The 16,674-nt window shown below is 39.8% G+C and overlaps 1 protein-coding gene across 5 annotated transcripts in view; it reads right to left on the bottom strand.

Annotated features, from left to right (window-relative positions):
- RALGAPA2 (Ral GTPase activating protein catalytic subunit alpha 2) overlaps positions 1-16,674 on the bottom strand; it is a 398,803-nt gene that overhangs the window by 315,065 nt on the left and 67,064 nt on the right. For all 5 annotated transcript variants that reach the window (XM_088477338.1, XM_088477335.1, XM_088477337.1 and 2 more), the window contains 9 exons: positions 15,595-15,733; positions 14,090-14,289; positions 9,905-10,135; positions 8,548-8,721; positions 7,857-7,994; positions 6,078-6,226; positions 4,437-4,548; positions 3,490-3,727; positions 2,367-2,531 (listed from right to left, as the gene is read on the bottom strand). In XM_088477338.1, coding sequence (XP_088333464.1) covers positions 2,367-2,531; positions 3,490-3,727; positions 4,437-4,548; positions 6,078-6,226; positions 7,857-7,994; positions 8,548-8,721; positions 9,905-10,135; positions 14,090-14,289; positions 15,595-15,733 — 1,546 coding nt within the window. The remainder of the gene's footprint in view (positions 1-2,366; positions 2,532-3,489; positions 3,728-4,436; positions 4,549-6,077; positions 6,227-7,856; positions 7,995-8,547; positions 8,722-9,904; positions 10,136-14,089; positions 14,290-15,594; positions 15,734-16,674) is intronic.

Raw genomic sequence — 16,674 nt, 5'->3', positions numbered from 1 at the left:
ATATATATATATATATATACACACACACACACACATATATATACATACACACACACACACACACACACTACTATCCATAAATGAAAATAGATGTGGTCCTCATTGTGCATACGGGGATTTCCTGTCTAGCTTTATCCATTGTAATATCAGTCAAGGCTCACAAGACTAGTTATTGTGTGACTAGATTAAAGTTCATGTCCGCCGTAAAAAAAAAAAAAAAAAAAAGAGGCTTTCTTGTTTTGATAAAGAAATCACATTACTTTGTTAATTTTGCCTTTGAGTTTGGACTCCAGCTGCTATTGATGATTTACAGTCTCTGGCAAAGAAACAAAAAACTATCGGCGGCAGCAGCTATTAATTATATAGCACCAGCATACGCTATAAAAAACACAGTAATAAAACAAGACATGAGCAGACAAAGAAAAGAGGACCCTGCTCGTACGCTTACAACCTCTAGATCTATTTTGCCCCTGTTGAAAACGGTACAAAAAGTGTGTTGAAATAAACAACTAAATGCGTTGATCAGAAAAAAGAAAGCTGATGAATGGTAGCGCTCCCTATGTGACCTAACAGTGTATAAATAATGCTGCTGCAGAAACAAGAAGGATGTGCAAATAATTCAACAACTAAATAATAAGGGAAAAAAATAATTCTTTAGGTAACGAATCCAACAGATCATATTTTGGATTGAGTGAAAATATCTATTCTATAACGCAAATTTATCTAGTATTATATGTAGATTTAGAATTATTGATATTTTGACTCCATACATGTATCGTGTAGAATAAGCCTTTACAGTCCTACATAACACTGAGCTGCAATTAGCGCTTTTTTAAAGATTGCGGTCTTACGAAAAACATTTAATTAGGTCAATCATGTTTGTGCAATTTTCTCCATGTATTTACATAGTCAGACTTTTAAGATGTTTTTTGTTATGGTCATGATAATATTTAATCATGAACAGAAACAGACTAATAACAACATCCAAAGAAGAAACATTGTTACTTATTTTTATAGCTCTACATAACACAGAGCATTCCAAAAGGAACCCTCTCTTTCAGTTTTTGCTTCTGGCTGTAGTATAGTCTACAGTTGAAAATCATGCAAATGAAAGATGACCTCATAAAAAGACAGACTTCCTTGCCAAAAAATGCTCCTGACGAAGGTGTGCAAGCACATAATCAGAACAGAGACAATCTATTACAGCATGAGGCAGTCTAATCTTGGTCCGACTACTAGGAAAAGTTTGTTTTTTCCCCCCCCCTCCGTACATATTATCAAATGGTAAGATAACATTAGAGCTGGCCAACACTCCCACAATTCTAAAGCTGCTTTTCCGATCACTGAACCGTGTGCCCTCCAATGGTAGGATTCCACCACAAGAGCAAGCTAATTTCGCAGCGTGGTGGCCCGCAAATCTACAAAGCAGTCCGGGTTGTCCAGCTCACAAGGAAACACAAGGACAACATCAGAGCCGCCTCGTGCTCCTACACTTCTGAAGCCGCTTCCAACTACTGATCCTGTGTGCCCTTCAACGGGAGATCCTGCTACGAAACCCAGCTAACACCCAGCACGGCGACCTGCAATTCTCCTAAACAGCTTAAGTCGTCCAGCAGATAAGGGAACACACGGTACATTGTACCTGTATACCAGTTTTTCCGCACATAATTTATTCGCCAGTTACTACGGGATACAACCTGACGAAAGTATACTTTACAGACGCCGCGGTTATACAGCCAAGTGGGTGAGCTCATTCCATCTTATTAGATAACAATATCATAATCTATGCCGGCAAGATAAAAGAGCCCTTCAGCTGCTGTTCTGTCACAATATACTGCTATTAAGCAGAGTTGTTTTTTCCAAATAATGAACATAACTCAGAAAAAAACAGTTCTGTTTATTCAAACAGTCAGAATCAATTGACTCTTTTTACCTACAATGAATATTTATTTTATTTGTTTGAGTTGCATTCTTGAATATTACAATTGTTTTGTTTTAGATTTTTTATGTATTTATGCTACCAATTTTTTTATTGTGTATTGTCTATTTACACAGACTATAGCCTTTCTAGTATTCAAATAAATTCTCAGTATACGATTATATCTAATTGTAAGTGTTTTTGAATAGCGCAGCCGTTTTTTTCCCTTATTAAACAACTAAATGCCTCCGGGATTACACCTTTAAATTAACTAAAGCCAATTACTGAAAATGTGCACACTGCTGATAGCCATGAAATTAATCAGTAACAAGAGTCATCTAATCCCCCACACCACCTAAAAAACTAAAAGTCGACCGAAGATGACACAAGCGAGTCTGGTATCACACTTTACCTACTTTATTAAAGCAATATCGGCGGCTAAATTTACCTGTGGCTTTTTGTCGCACAACATTCCGAGCTTTCTCCACGCCTGGGGCCCCAGAGGTAGTGGCGCTTCGGAATCTCATTGGCTCACGTGCATCTGGGTGATTTCTCCAGCTGAGAGAGAATGATCTGCCCACCGCAGCCCCCTTCTGAGGATCTGGATAACCACCTTATACAATGAAGTAAGGAGAAAAGCATTTAGTTACTCTAAATAAACTGACTGCAGTGGAACAAGCTGGAAAACTGCATTATTAGATTACATGATATTAGCATGATAAGCAAAGATGAGATTGTGGGCTTGACTGCAATGGAACCATGTAAAAGGGCCTTTGTATTCTAACACTTCAGACTAGTATAACACATAGAAAGTTGAATAATGTAAAATGTTAAATTAAATCTGCATTTCGCACTTGGAGAAATAAGTTTATAAACTTTAAAACTACATGAAAAACAGATTAAAAGAACATTAAAATTCTAGGACCCTGAGGTCTCATTTGGAGGAGTAAAATAGTTAGAAGCAACTGAAGAATATTTAGGACTTAAAACTTTGTGAAAAGATTTTAAATACAATAGGGAAGGGACTGAAAAACAAATTCTGGAATACTAAATGTATAAAAGTGGGTTAGGATAAAGTTATACTGGATAATGCTCTACTGACACAATATTTCAGTGTTCAAACTGTATTTTACTGATCAGCCACTAGATGTCACTAATTCAACATGCTGCATGTGTTTGTATTGTGAGATTGTATGGGATTTTTCCTTTGAAAGGCGAATGCTTCTTTCCCAACACCAAAAGGATGTTTAAAATGGTAAGTAAACCAAGTAGAAACAACTTTTTGCCCTTACTCTTATCTGTTTCTGCATTCTGATTGTTTCACTGCACACCTGGAGTATGTGCAACCAAGAGGTCTAAAGCAACGCTCAGTTTTCAAGTAACATCTGCACTGTATGCATTATACATAGAGACCAGTTCTCCCTTCTGCTGTATTACAAAGCCCTGGAATGCCAAGCCACCGGCTGCAAAACTTCAATCCATCCGTAAATAAAACCTCATGATACCATTCCATACAGTTCTAAACCAATGAAATCCATCCTCCTGTCTGAGACGACTGTTTCTCAATGTACCTTTTCCTCTCTGTTTCTTTTCCTTCTGCTCACTGAGCTTGTCTAATGGTAAGCTGCACATGTCCAATCCATAAACATTTCTTGCTAGCACAACAGTGAGAGAGTCCATGATCTTGGACCACTCGTTTATAAGCTCTTCCCAATCAGTGAGTGAGGAAAGTACGCTCAGCAGCTCATCCCAAAGTTCCCGGGATATGAAAACGCTCAAGTTGGCTCTTATCCATGCTACAATTAACGTCTGTAAAGAAAAAGGAAAAAAAAGCCCTTTTGTTAAGTATAACTAAGAGACAAGAACATTAGGCTAATTATTGTATTTGGTTTCATGAACAGTTTTGAAACCAAGATATTAAAGATTAAAGATTAAGGGCTTATTCTATGCATACCAGACTTCCTGCCAGCCACATATCACAGTAGGAAAGTGCTAGGCCACTTACACAGGTATGAGGTCATCACTTAGGGAAACAGCTAGGTGCTGCAAGTTGATAAGGTTTGGAATATCTTTTGTTACAGAATAGAACTTAGTACATTTGGGGGGTCTATGTACTGAGAGAGAGAGAGATAGATTTTATATATATATATATATATATATATATATATATAATGTGGACGGAGATAAAATACCAACCAATCAGCTCCTACCTCCGTCCACTTGAACTATTGCCAAGGCTTAGTACATACACCCCTTAATTTTGTGACAGTTAGAAGATGTCTTTTCACATTTATTAACTTGGATTTCAGGTTTAACAACTCCTTAGTACACATTCTAGAATGGCTTCTAACAAATACATAAATTAAATAGTTTTTAGCATAATTTAAATATTTTATGCATAAATATAAAACAATAGGATTGTGGTTCCTCGTCCCATAGAATGCTAGCCTTACACCGGGACTAGTTATATCTCTTAATCTATCAATGTTTGTAAACAGAGATCGGTTTTGCTTCTCACCCGGAACAATACGCCAGCCAGGTCCTGAGAGAACAAGTCCTTATTAGAGGATTCCTTCGGTCTCTGAACGACTACTTCTGTTATTCGTAGTAGTATCTGCAGCATCTGCTCCCTTTGCAATAAAACAGAAAGCACACTTTTAGTACTCAGTTATGGATGGTTTCTGTAAGGTAAGTTAATGTGCATAAAACGAATTGTAAATCTTGCGTATGAATTTATATGAAATATTGTATCATAGATAAAAAGAAATCCTGCTGACAAATGCTCTCCCCACCAATAAAAAATATTCCTGCATTCTATATGCAATAGCAGCCTGTTTTTGGCTGTGCCATTGTTCATAAGACTGCAAAGCTAACCAGTCACCAGGAACTGGTGACATTACTGAGGCCTAGATGTCACTGCATCCTAGGGAGATGATTGGCTGCATCTGAGAAAGCGTCTCAGCTGATAGTGTGTCTTTCTCAGATGCAGCCAATCAAAACACAGGGGCGAAGAGATTCAATATGAACTTGTTTTGCAAAAAGGAAAAGAAAAGAAATGGCTGTTTCAGAACATTTGAACGGTGAGGGCCAGACAGGAAAAAGCAGGATATCTTCCGTGTGTGGAGGTGGCTCAGGAATACCATTTACAATTTTGGAAGCACATAAAAGCCTGATAGCTTGGCACTGGTGTGTTGCAAATTGCTTTTTATTTCTTAAGGATTTGTAAAATCTCCTTTTAATTAAAAAAAAAAAAAAAAAACATACTGAAAGACCAATGTCTTCCTCCGTCATCATAATTTGTCACAATTGACTAAAATGAGAAATAAACAGTGAGAGGTCCATAACCTGCCAATAAAAGTGCGGCTTGTTTACAGTGGCAACTATCTGAACTACTTTACTTAAACTGCTGATAACAGAACTGTGCGTTTCACAAAATCATTTATGTAGCTGCTTATAATGCATCAAGAGATTTGCCAGATTTTGGGCACTTTTATCACTTCTTCTAAGAAAAGATACAATCTAAACAGAAGCATCTATCAATGTTAATAGCGGTTTATTGCTCCTTCAGCTAGAAAATACCACACTCACTATTAAGACCCCTTCCACCTGGTACAAAATGCTCTGTTTTGGAAATTTGCACTTAATGTACTACTGTAGTTACCTGTGCTGATGTAAGTGTAACGTTTGGGGGTGCAGCATTTTGTACCATGTGTACAAGGCTCGATCTAACGTCTGTTTCACTTTAATATAGCAAAGTAACTTATCCTTAGGAGAGGTGAGGTGGAAATCTATATAAAGGACTATAAATGACACCAAAGGACGGCAGCATATGATCAGTGCAGAGCCAGCTTGGACTTGGAGCTGTACAGATTGTGATCCGCGTGTTCTCTACACTTGAGTCTACACAATAGGAGCAGAACAGTCATCTGTGATTGTCTCAGGAAACATTACCATAGTGTATGAACACCACATAAGCACCGCTGGGGTGTGACTGATACAATCATGCTGCACACTAACACAATCCACACAATGGTATAACTACACGAGTGTGGCATGGTCAGCGGGAATTGGTTATACTAACAATGTAGAGTAACTAGTGTTCCATACGAGTTTTGTTACCACAAGCTGGTTCTAATAATCTGATGGATTAATCATTTACCATGTCTTTTTATCCATCACAAGATCCATGATCATTTGCCGGTAAATGCTCAGGACAGATTTACAGGCTTCCACCTGCTCCTCCAAGAGTAAAGGAACATCTGGACATGGCTCCAACAGGAACACGTTGGCTGAGTTGGTCAAGAAAACCTTGAAATTAATAATAAGACACATTTAGTTATAACAAACTTTAAGATTTAATGTTGTATATAAAAGATGCAACACACCATCAGCCGAGAAGCAGCTGTCCAGCTAGATTTGTAACGTATAACTATTACTTCCTCCATTGCATCTAACGGTGGTTACTCAACTCCACAGACCCTGAAAATGTGTTTCCTTACTCTGTGGATATGTAGTAAATCAGATTACTAAACAGGATACCGGTGACAGTGAACTATTCCATTGCCTCATGCTAAGATCATAGCTTTCAACTGTAAGTGCAAACTAAGCTTTATATCTGATATGTTCTAGAACAGTGTCCCAAACTTGGCCCTCAAAGCACCCTTACAGTCCAGGTTTTAAGCTGGAGCACAAATGGTTAAATCAAAATGACAATGTAAGAATGTTATATTGACCAACAAGTCAATAAGGCCGGGTACACATTAGACAACCCGGCAATCCTGCAGACGGTCGGGGCGATTTACCTTCTCCCCCCACCATGCAAGATTACCGGTACACATTAACCGAGGAAATTAACTGCGGAACGATACGTGTTCCGTCCTTCATTACACTGCACAGCCCCCCATACGCTGTGCTGCACAGCCAATCACACAACACTGCATGTGAGCCGTGGGAGAGCGCAATTGCTGGTACACAATAGACGATGTGCACAATATATCGTTCTGATCCGCCTCAAAACGTTACACTGTCTAATGTGTATCCATCCTAACCCAACCAGAGAATCCATTCCATCTCCCAGGGTCCTACACTGAAGCCAGCAGCAGTCATGAATGTACTGAGAGCAGTTGAGCAATAACACTGGATAAAATATAAATAAAGCAATATTTTTCACATGGTTAGAACCAGCAAGCTGACACAACGGTAGTGGAAAAAATATCTTAGTTCGAACCCGGAATGTTGGCATCAGGAAATCGACAAGTGTGAAATGTTCGTTAAAGCTCTTTAATCATCATGTTTACAGTTGTACAACTGGCACCACTGAAATGCTTTACATTTATTTATTATTACCAGTTATTTATATGCTCACACAAATTCTGCAGCACTTTACAGGGAATATTTGGCCATTCATATCAGTCGCTGCCCCAGTGGAGCTTACAGTCCATATTCCCTATCACATGCTCACACTAGGTTTCATTTGCTTGTCAGCAGCCAATTAGCCTACAAGTATATGTTTGTATTGTGGGGGGAAACCAGAGTACCCGGAGTAAACCATCGCAAGCACAGGGAGAACATACAAACTCCACACATTTAGGGCCATCATGGGAATCCAATCAACAACCTCAGTGCTGTGAGGCAGTGCTGCTAACTATCACACCATCCATGCTGCCCAAATAGCATTTCACATTTGCAGACGCGTTCCGGAGTCCATACATCGCTTGTTGGACCCATATTTGCAAATGATGACCTAGGAAAATACTGTAAGTACCTATTGTAACACATGTCTGCACAAATTTGAAAGCTTTTTATGGTCAGCAAAAGCATTTCATTCATTTCACTTTAGGACTTTGATCAAAGAGCAATCAAAACATGCTTTTGCCGCTTTACTCATACACCCTATGTTATTATGACCTAGTGGTGTCACCTGCCATGTTCAAGTTACCTGCAGTGCTGCCTGGTCCCCGGCCTTCACATCCATGTTCTCGTCCTCACACACACATCCTCGGCTCACAGCGCTGGTGAAGGAGTACGTCCTGCCCCAGCTAGACGAACGCTTGTGTCCACTCTGTTCCGTAGTAACCTTTAATAAATGTCAGCACAAATTAATTGTCTGGTAATGCTGCATAAAACCAGTGGGTTAAACTCAAGCTGGGTTTAACTTCCAGACAGTACAGCTTAATGGGAACAGTGGAGCCTACAGAAGTTACAACTGCTGTAGCACAAATCATTGTCACTGGATTGAGAAAAAAAATAAACACTAAAAAGCAAACCTGAGACTTGTGGTTTTTTTTGGTTCACAAGATATACTGTACTAATAGAGCACATCTAGCACTTCCCCTCCTGCGACTGACGACGACAGGGTTGTGGTGCTCTGACGGTAGCCTGGCATATACAGAAATAGCACATGGTGGGGGGGGGGGGGGGGAGGGAGACATACTTTAAATTAATTTGTTGTCTTTCTGCTATAGCACTCTGCATTTTGTTGATCCAGAAGGCACAAAACACAATACCCAGCGCTATTTTCTATGAAATGCTGCTCTACCCTGGCTCAGGTGTGAGTAAAGCATATTTCAAAAGGTTCCTGAACAAATCTGTTACGTCTACTAAGAATAAACATCAAGTCTGTCCAGTACCTGTTTGCTATCAGTCTCTGTTTCAGAGGACTCAAACACTGGCACATTCGCGTGTTCATAAGGAGGCTTTGAGGGCTGCTCCATAAATATCGGTTTCTCCTGTAAGATCCATTTCCTGTAGACTTTCACAACCTTCCTTGTGGCTGACACATCGCAGGCAGGTAAAAGGAAGGCCTAGCAGGGAGACAGAAAGATGACCAGGCTGCTGCTCAAAGTGCCATTCATGTGACATTCTTCTTTACTTAAATTATATTCAGAACAGACTAAGAATAATACTATTCGAACTGCTGTGAAATATCAGTTCTAAACAAGAAAAAGAAAAAACACAAGATTTCAATTTAACTAAGAAGGGCTACACAAACAATATTTGGCAAAGTAATCTGATTTGCCAAACTATTTCTTTAGCAAGACTCTGAAAATTAGTGACTGAAGCAGTTTTATATAAAAAAAATTGGTAGTTGGTATTAGCACAGGAGAAGTCTGTAGAATAGGTGCAGTGCTCATTCTGACAGTACTACAAACTACTCACACAGTATTAAGAACAAGGAGCGGGGGAGCTCAAATAGGGTGGCAGATAGAGAGTGGATACATACACAACCATTGTTATCAAAGTCTGTACTGTATAGGGCAGAGCTTCCCAAACTCGGTCCTCAAGGCACCCTAACGGTCCAGGTTTTAAGGCTACCAAAGCTTGGGCACAGGTGACTTGATTAGTAACTCAGCATTTGATTTAACTACCTGGACCATTAGAGAGCCTATCTCTGCTGTAAGGCACTGTAAACAGACAGATCTTTAATTTGTCAAACTTCCATTTTTGACCACTAGATGGCATAATGACATTTTACAAAAATTTCAATAAAAACATGGGATATGGAGAAATTCATTACATGATCTAATGCAAAGGAAGGAAGGGACTAAGGAAGGTCCTTCATAGAATGGGACAAAGGAAAATCTAGGTAAGCCTCTTCTCTTATACCCTTAAAAAATATCCAATATGATTTAAATGCCATTTAAAGCACTAATATATTCCTTGTCATACTTCAAGAATCTGTTATATGTGCATGCTAAACAAATCCTGTCCCCATCGCAGCCATCTCTAGAGTTCCCTTTTCATAGGGAACCCAGAAATGCCTGTCTTCTCAGTGGTATCTAGGACTGCCAGCACTGCCTTAAGCAGAAAGATCTTCATCCAACGCAAGAACATTCAAATTAACAATATTTTCATATCTACTTTTGTAAATAAATGTAAAAAAAAAAAAGAATAATCCGGATATTAAAGGCTTTATTGATGATTTAACCAACTGTATGAAGGGCTAAGCCACTACTCACAAGTCAGCAACATGTCATAACCACTCACCTGCCTGAAGACTTCATTAATAAAGTTCACATATCCCCGCGTGGACACAAGAATCCTCTGTACCATGTCGTACACTGTCTTGTGATCCTCTTCTATGCTACAGAGGCTGGAATTGCTGAGTCTCCTGTCGGACAGTGTACTGCTATTAGAGTGGTTCTTCTCTTGTTCCTGGCCAACAGAGGGCTCCACCTCTGTGTTCTTTTCTTGGCTCACATTAACCACAGACACTGTCTAAAACAGAAATGCAAATATTGACATTAAACAGTAGTTTATTGTTGCTGTAAATAATACATTACAATAAAAAAATGACAGGGTCTTTAATTAGATGGTAGATTTTGATAAAGTAACATTATGCTAAAAATAGACACATGGACAAATTTGTTGGTACCTTTACAGCTCATTGAAACAATGCTTCATTCCTTCTGAAAAGTGATGAAATATTATTAAGAAGTTTAACGTCCATGGGAATATACTAAACCTCCATGGACGCGGCCGCAAGAGGAACTGAGAAATTGACCCCAGATTAAACAGAAGTATAATGAGAATGGTTGAAAAAGAGCCAAGAAAAATTTCAATCCCATCAAACATCTATGGAAAGAGCTGAAACATGCAGTCTGGAGAAGGCATCCATCAATCCTGAGACAGCTGGAGTAGTTTTGCTCAGGAAAAGTGGCCCAAACAACATGTTGACAGGTGCAGAATTCTCATTAAAGGTTACAGAAATTGCTTGATTGCAGCGATTGACGATAAATGCTGTGCAACAAAATATTAGGTTAAGGGCGCCGTATTTTATTGCCATTTCCATTTGTTTTATTTTTTTTTAATATTCTGTTGAATTAAAAAGCAAATGTAAATCTGATTTTCGATTAAATATGGAACAAAAATGAAGGATGCCAATTACTTTGATAATTTTCAAGTTATCTCAGAGAAAAATATGGGTTGTTCCTTTCCGTGAAAGGGTACCAACAAATTTGTCCACATCTGTATAAACATATCTTTGAATACTTGTTTTACATGGCTTCCAATTTCTTTGAAATAATTATTTGCCCATTAGGTGGCGCTGGAGAAAAGAGTGAGTACTCCCTGGAACTAACACTGTACCTTAGTGAAGATATACGACCAACTATCACAAGAGATTCATTCTCTCTCTTCAGAAGGACATGAGAACACAGCACCGCTATCCATGCTACAGTAACCAACATACATACCCCCCATAGGCCCGTATTCAATTTGGGAGCGAAAAGTCCGTGCTGAACTTTTCGCTCTACATCGGAGCTTTTCCTTGGATAAAGTATTTTATCCCCGTATTCAATTTAAAAACAGTGAAAACGGGACTCGGCGAATTGGGAACTGCGAATAAGACGGGAATTTTCGGGAAATAATTGTAGGACTCCCCTTAAGGATGTCCAGACATGGGGGATCACTATGGGTGCCGCCCGTTTTTGCCTGCAAAAGAAAGTAGGGTTTTTAAATATCGTCTGCAGGTGTTTTTTCCCGACATTGAAGAAGTGATGCAGAAGAGCACTTAGGTTATTTTTTTTATCATTTTTTTAAGTGGTCCCATCAAATTTGGGGTACATGAAAATGGGTACTAGTATATTTTTAAGTCCTTAAAGTCAGTTTTTAAAAATTCAGCAAAAATGCACCTGCTGGTAATAGCCTATTCTAGAAAACACCTGCTGCATACTTGCAGAATAGCCCTGAACCTATTTCCCTATTTTTAAACGCTGTTTTCCCTTTTTTTTCATCCCAAATTTTTAATACTTTTTTTGGGGTGTCCCTATTTTTTTTTTAAACTTTGTTTGACACAGTTTATTTTTAAATGTCATTCCCAGGGGTGCAGGCTATTTTTTTAAAGCCTGCACCCCTAAATCCCAATTCTGCACTTTTTTTCGCCATTTAAAACATGGTGAAAAGTTATCCACGTTTTTTTTCAAAGACTTTTCGAACCTGCGAAAAGTCTTTGAAATTGAATACGGGGATAATTGAAACATGTGAAAATGACGTCATCGCCGATTCCGACTTTTCGCAGCCTAATTGAATACGACCCATAGTCTGTATATTCAGGTGAAAATTATTAGATTGTCAAAATAGTTTTCCAAAATTCCAGTTTATGTAAATATGTTAAAATAAAAGGCAGCAGTCATCCTATATCAAGTAGAAGCATTTCAGTACAAATGCTAAATAATGTGTGTTAAAGAATAACCTTAATAGAAAATAACTGGGGTAGTGCTACAGAGGTATAGTACTGAGAGCAGTCACCAGAAACCAGTTTACATGGAACCGACAAGTTTGAAGACCCCGAGCATCACTTGATGCAGAGTGAAGTATCCAATTTACATTGGCTGAAAACACTCTTTATTAGAGTGAAGGTAACAATTCAGCTCCCCACAATGTAGCCATTGGTTTCCTACACACATCTGCTATAGATACAGAGGGCCTGATTCAGAGCCGCTCGTAAGCGGCCGCTCGTTCGCTCCGAGCGATGTTCGCACATCTGCGCATGCGTATGGGTCATAATGTGCATGCGCCAACCAGTCAGTGTGGTCGGAAATCGTGTGTTCGCAAAATAGCGAGTGCCTGCTAATTTGAGTGACAGGATGAGGCGTTTGTGGGTGGTAACAGGGGAAGGTGCTTGAAAACGGGGAGTGGAGATCCGGACGCAGGTGTGCCAAACGGTCAAAACGGGCGTTTTAAGGGTGTGCATAATTAACAAAGCAGCGTCATCGGCCACGTCTCTTGGTTGTTTCTTAGCCTGAACTGTTCGCATGATTGCGGTAGGAAAATCCAACCACAAGCACTGCGAGCAGTTCAGAGGCCTTTCGATGTACTCGATTAATCTAGTAAATAGCGGAGATGACGTATGATGCGAACGGCCAGGGGGCGTCTTTACAAAATAGTGAGCGCATATTTCGTTCGCTGGCTCACACATAGAGGCGTCAACAGACCGCAAAGAGCGAGCGCTCAATTTAAATATCCGGCCCCTTTTTCTGAACGAGCGAGTGCAAATAGCGTCCGGCTCTGAATCAGGCCCAGAGTGAGAAGCTTTTTTCTTTTTGGTGTGTAACTTTACAGTTTCTATTATACCACTTTCAGACACAAAAACCTGGCATTTGCCAGCATTTGGGTGCCGGGTCGTTTTGTCGGTTCCCGTTCAGACAGAAGAGCAAATTACCAGGTCAAACATTTCTACCCGGTAATTTGCTGAATAACATGGGTATTTCTTCTGTCTGAAACAGTCAACCTGGGTCAAAATTCCCGGGTCTCCGACCCTGGTAAATTCCTGGGTCGAAGTCCTGGGAATTTTGACCCGGGTTGACCCTTTCAGACAGAGAAAGGACCAGTGTTGATCAGCAAATTACCGGGTAGAAATGTTTGACTCTGTAATTTGGTTTTATGTCTGAAAGGGGTATTACATAGAGATTCTACCTCCCTAATCTGTCCTCTTTCTGGTACATTTACATTAAGTGTACACATATTTCAGTGTGAATGTTGTGCATGATTTTTGTGCCATACTATGAATGCAAAGTTGCTGAGCACCAGCCACTGACAGCCTGGACACACAGTGGTAGGCATGGGCTATCCAAAGGAGGAGGTTTGTTATCTTCCCAAATGTTTATTTTATACAATTTAGACCCAAATAAAGGTGGATGAAAATGGCTAGTGGAAACAGGTCTAACTGATGTACTGCACTTGCAGCAAATAAGTTCAAGTTGGCTGTAATCTAAGCCAGGCCACTGCGGATTAGCGCATCCCTTCCCCATACATCATAAACAAGATTTTATTAGACAGACAGGAAGATATGAGATAGACAGAAAGGCAGATATGCGATAAGGAGCGAAATCGTCCCGTGTGTCCATGAGCGAAATCGTCCCGTGTGTCCCCGGCAGGGGTGTGCTCCATGCCGTTAACGGCACTGAGCACAAACACTGAATGAAATCAAGAACGAAATTGTTTAGTGCTGGGCTCCCTCCCTCATCCTCGAACATGTTCAACCTGACATTATCGCCAGGTTGGAGGGGAGGTACGGGCGATGAACGTCAATCGCTGCGTGTGTACACACCTACAGACAGGCAGATATGAGATAGACAGGTAGATCTACAGATTCAGTAGATAGATATGATAGTTAGAAAGTTATGAATGTATGTATAAGTAACAAACATAGTTGTGACGTGTAATTTGTACCTGGATTAATTTTGGTAAAACCTCTCCTCCATTTTTAGTATTCTGAGAAGATGCTACATACTTCTTTTCCAGAAAGAATGTGACAAGCCACTTTATAAACACAACTCTAGCTGCCATGTGTGGGATTTTTGTGCTATAAAGGTTTTCATTGTTACGGGTTATGGTAACATATACTGGCTTTGGTCTGACATCCGGAATATCTGAAAGAGAGAAATGTTCTTTGAGATCTGCAAACGTTTCTATGTACTGTTTTACTAGTTGTACATGTATGTTTTATCGATATATATATCCATGATTTTGTGTACACACAGTGGTAATAAAAACAGTCAGCTTAGACTGAAAATTATCTTTCCTCAAGTATTACAAAAACCCATCTTCACCATATAGCATAATGTTGGGTGTATCTATGTAAACAAGTACCCATTTGCTAAGATGGGTCATGCCTATGTACTGTATATAAGGATACACAATTAACAGACTGCAGGCTGCTGCTCTGCATTCAACTAAGTGCAAGGCTGTGTTGTATCCTGGCATGATGCCTCCACGGCAATAAATACTGCTAATATTAAATATTTTATGTACAGTAATTGCGTGGAATATGCGCAGGAGCACACTGCACCATGTTACTGTACAACAAAACCTTGCACCTCACTAATGGTGCATACACACGGTCAGATTTTTCTTCAGATCTGGACGATAACGATTTAAAATATCGTTCAATCGTTCATATCTGAAGGAAAATCTGACATATCCGACATGCCTGAACGATTAACGATGCGCGTTCCCGATGGTCAGATAACGATATCTGACATCTGGTGCGTTTGCAGGCAGACTTGGACGATTCCATTCATTTTAATGCAGTCAAAACATCTGACAGATCTAACAAATCTGACCGTGTGTATGCTCCATAAGTGGGTTTTCATGTCACTGTCTGCACACTGCTCTCCCCCTATCCCAGGTTACTTCCATCTGTCTGATGCCACTAACAAAGTCTATGGATGGAAATAAGGGGAAGGAGAACAAAAGGAAAACTCCAGTATATTCATTTATATCGCATTGGCTGTGCTCTACAGCCGGTAGACAGATATGTCTGCAGACATATCTGTCCATCGGCAGTTGTAGTACGGGCAGTCGGCAGACTGCCCGTACACACACACAGCGGCGAGGTGGGGGGCGGGAAATGCCCCCCACCCACCGGGACACACCCCCTGGCCACCGGGAACTGCGGGCAGGCAGAGATGATGGTTGTTCAGTGTGTATGAATAACCATCATCTGCAGATATATCTGTATAGTGTGTACCCACCTTTAGGGTGGGTACACACCTAAACGACCAGCAATCCTGCCAATGTTCATGGCGATTTGCAGTCAATCGCATGACTGCCGTTACACACTTAAAATATTTACTGAAGAGAAAATATGACGTATATTATCAGACATAACCTATACTCATGTGAATGCCAAAAGAAAAATATATGGTGGTAAAGAAATTAAAACATAAGCTCACCGAGGACAGGCTTATAAAGGTTGGTCAGTTTAGTAAATGAAGGAAACAAGTGGTGAAGATAATACTTTCTAAATAAGTTAAATAAAAACTTGAATCCTGTGTCTTGGTTCTCTTTATTCCTCCAAGATAAATGTGCAGCCTATTAAAAGAATTAAAAATAAAAACATTAGTAGTAGTCAAATTTTTTTTAAGTTTTATTATTTAAAAAAAAAAAACATTGAAATAGGCAAAAATCAACCAAACATTAAAAACACGGGAATGGTAAAATGGAAGAAACAGAGTATAGTGCATACCAACAGAATAGCAATTATAGTACCTGCATTACAATGACATTATGACAAATACACTAAAGACAGTGTGTATTAAAATAAACTTCAAATGTCCCTTAACATAAAGATACAATTTCTCACCGTTAAATAGCAAATAAATCTTAAAATGGGGCAATATCCCCTGGCTGCACCGTAATATTAATTATGACTGACCCGGGACTTTGTTGCAGCAGTATGACCTTGGCTGTGCGCAATTGCTCACAGCAATGGGCAGAAGGGTCATGTGATCCACTCCCTGTCATTTTATACTTTCAAGGAGGGGCCATACAGTGAAAGAAAGGCAGGACGCCTCCGCAGTGGTCTTAGCTGGTGTACTAGGGACCCTGGGGGAGGGGGCTTGGATTACACAATCTAATTTGAAACCTAATAAGAGGTGTTACCAAGCGGAAACTTGTACAATGCAGGAAAAAGATAATGCGTGTGCACACTCTAAGTACTAAGAACAATGATAGTCAGTGCAGTCCAAGCCCCCCCACCCCCACCCCCCACCCTTCCCTGCACATTTGTGTACATAATGTAAACTTTAAGGCTGAGACTCCTTCTGCTTGGTACTACTAGCGCCCCTCCCGTCTGCCCTTAGGTGTTTTTAATCAGCGCATGTTCCTACATTGCTGTCTACATATTAGAATGGGCACTATTATAGGCATGTCCTGGATAAATTGACATAATTGTTAGTATTAGGGATGTTAGGAACCCATCTGATGGGGTTCACCTTGATGTGGTGGATAGGCAAACATTTTTGGGCAAACAT

This window comes from Taudactylus pleione, unplaced genomic scaffold, assembly GCF_031769625.1.
Source record: "Taudactylus pleione unplaced genomic scaffold, aTauple2 ptg000201l, whole genome shotgun sequence".
Taxonomy (NCBI): domain Eukaryota; kingdom Metazoa; phylum Chordata; class Amphibia; order Anura; family Myobatrachidae; genus Taudactylus; species Taudactylus pleione.
Note: the sequence above shows the minus strand (reverse complement) of the source record. Positions and strands in the feature narration are given on the sequence as shown.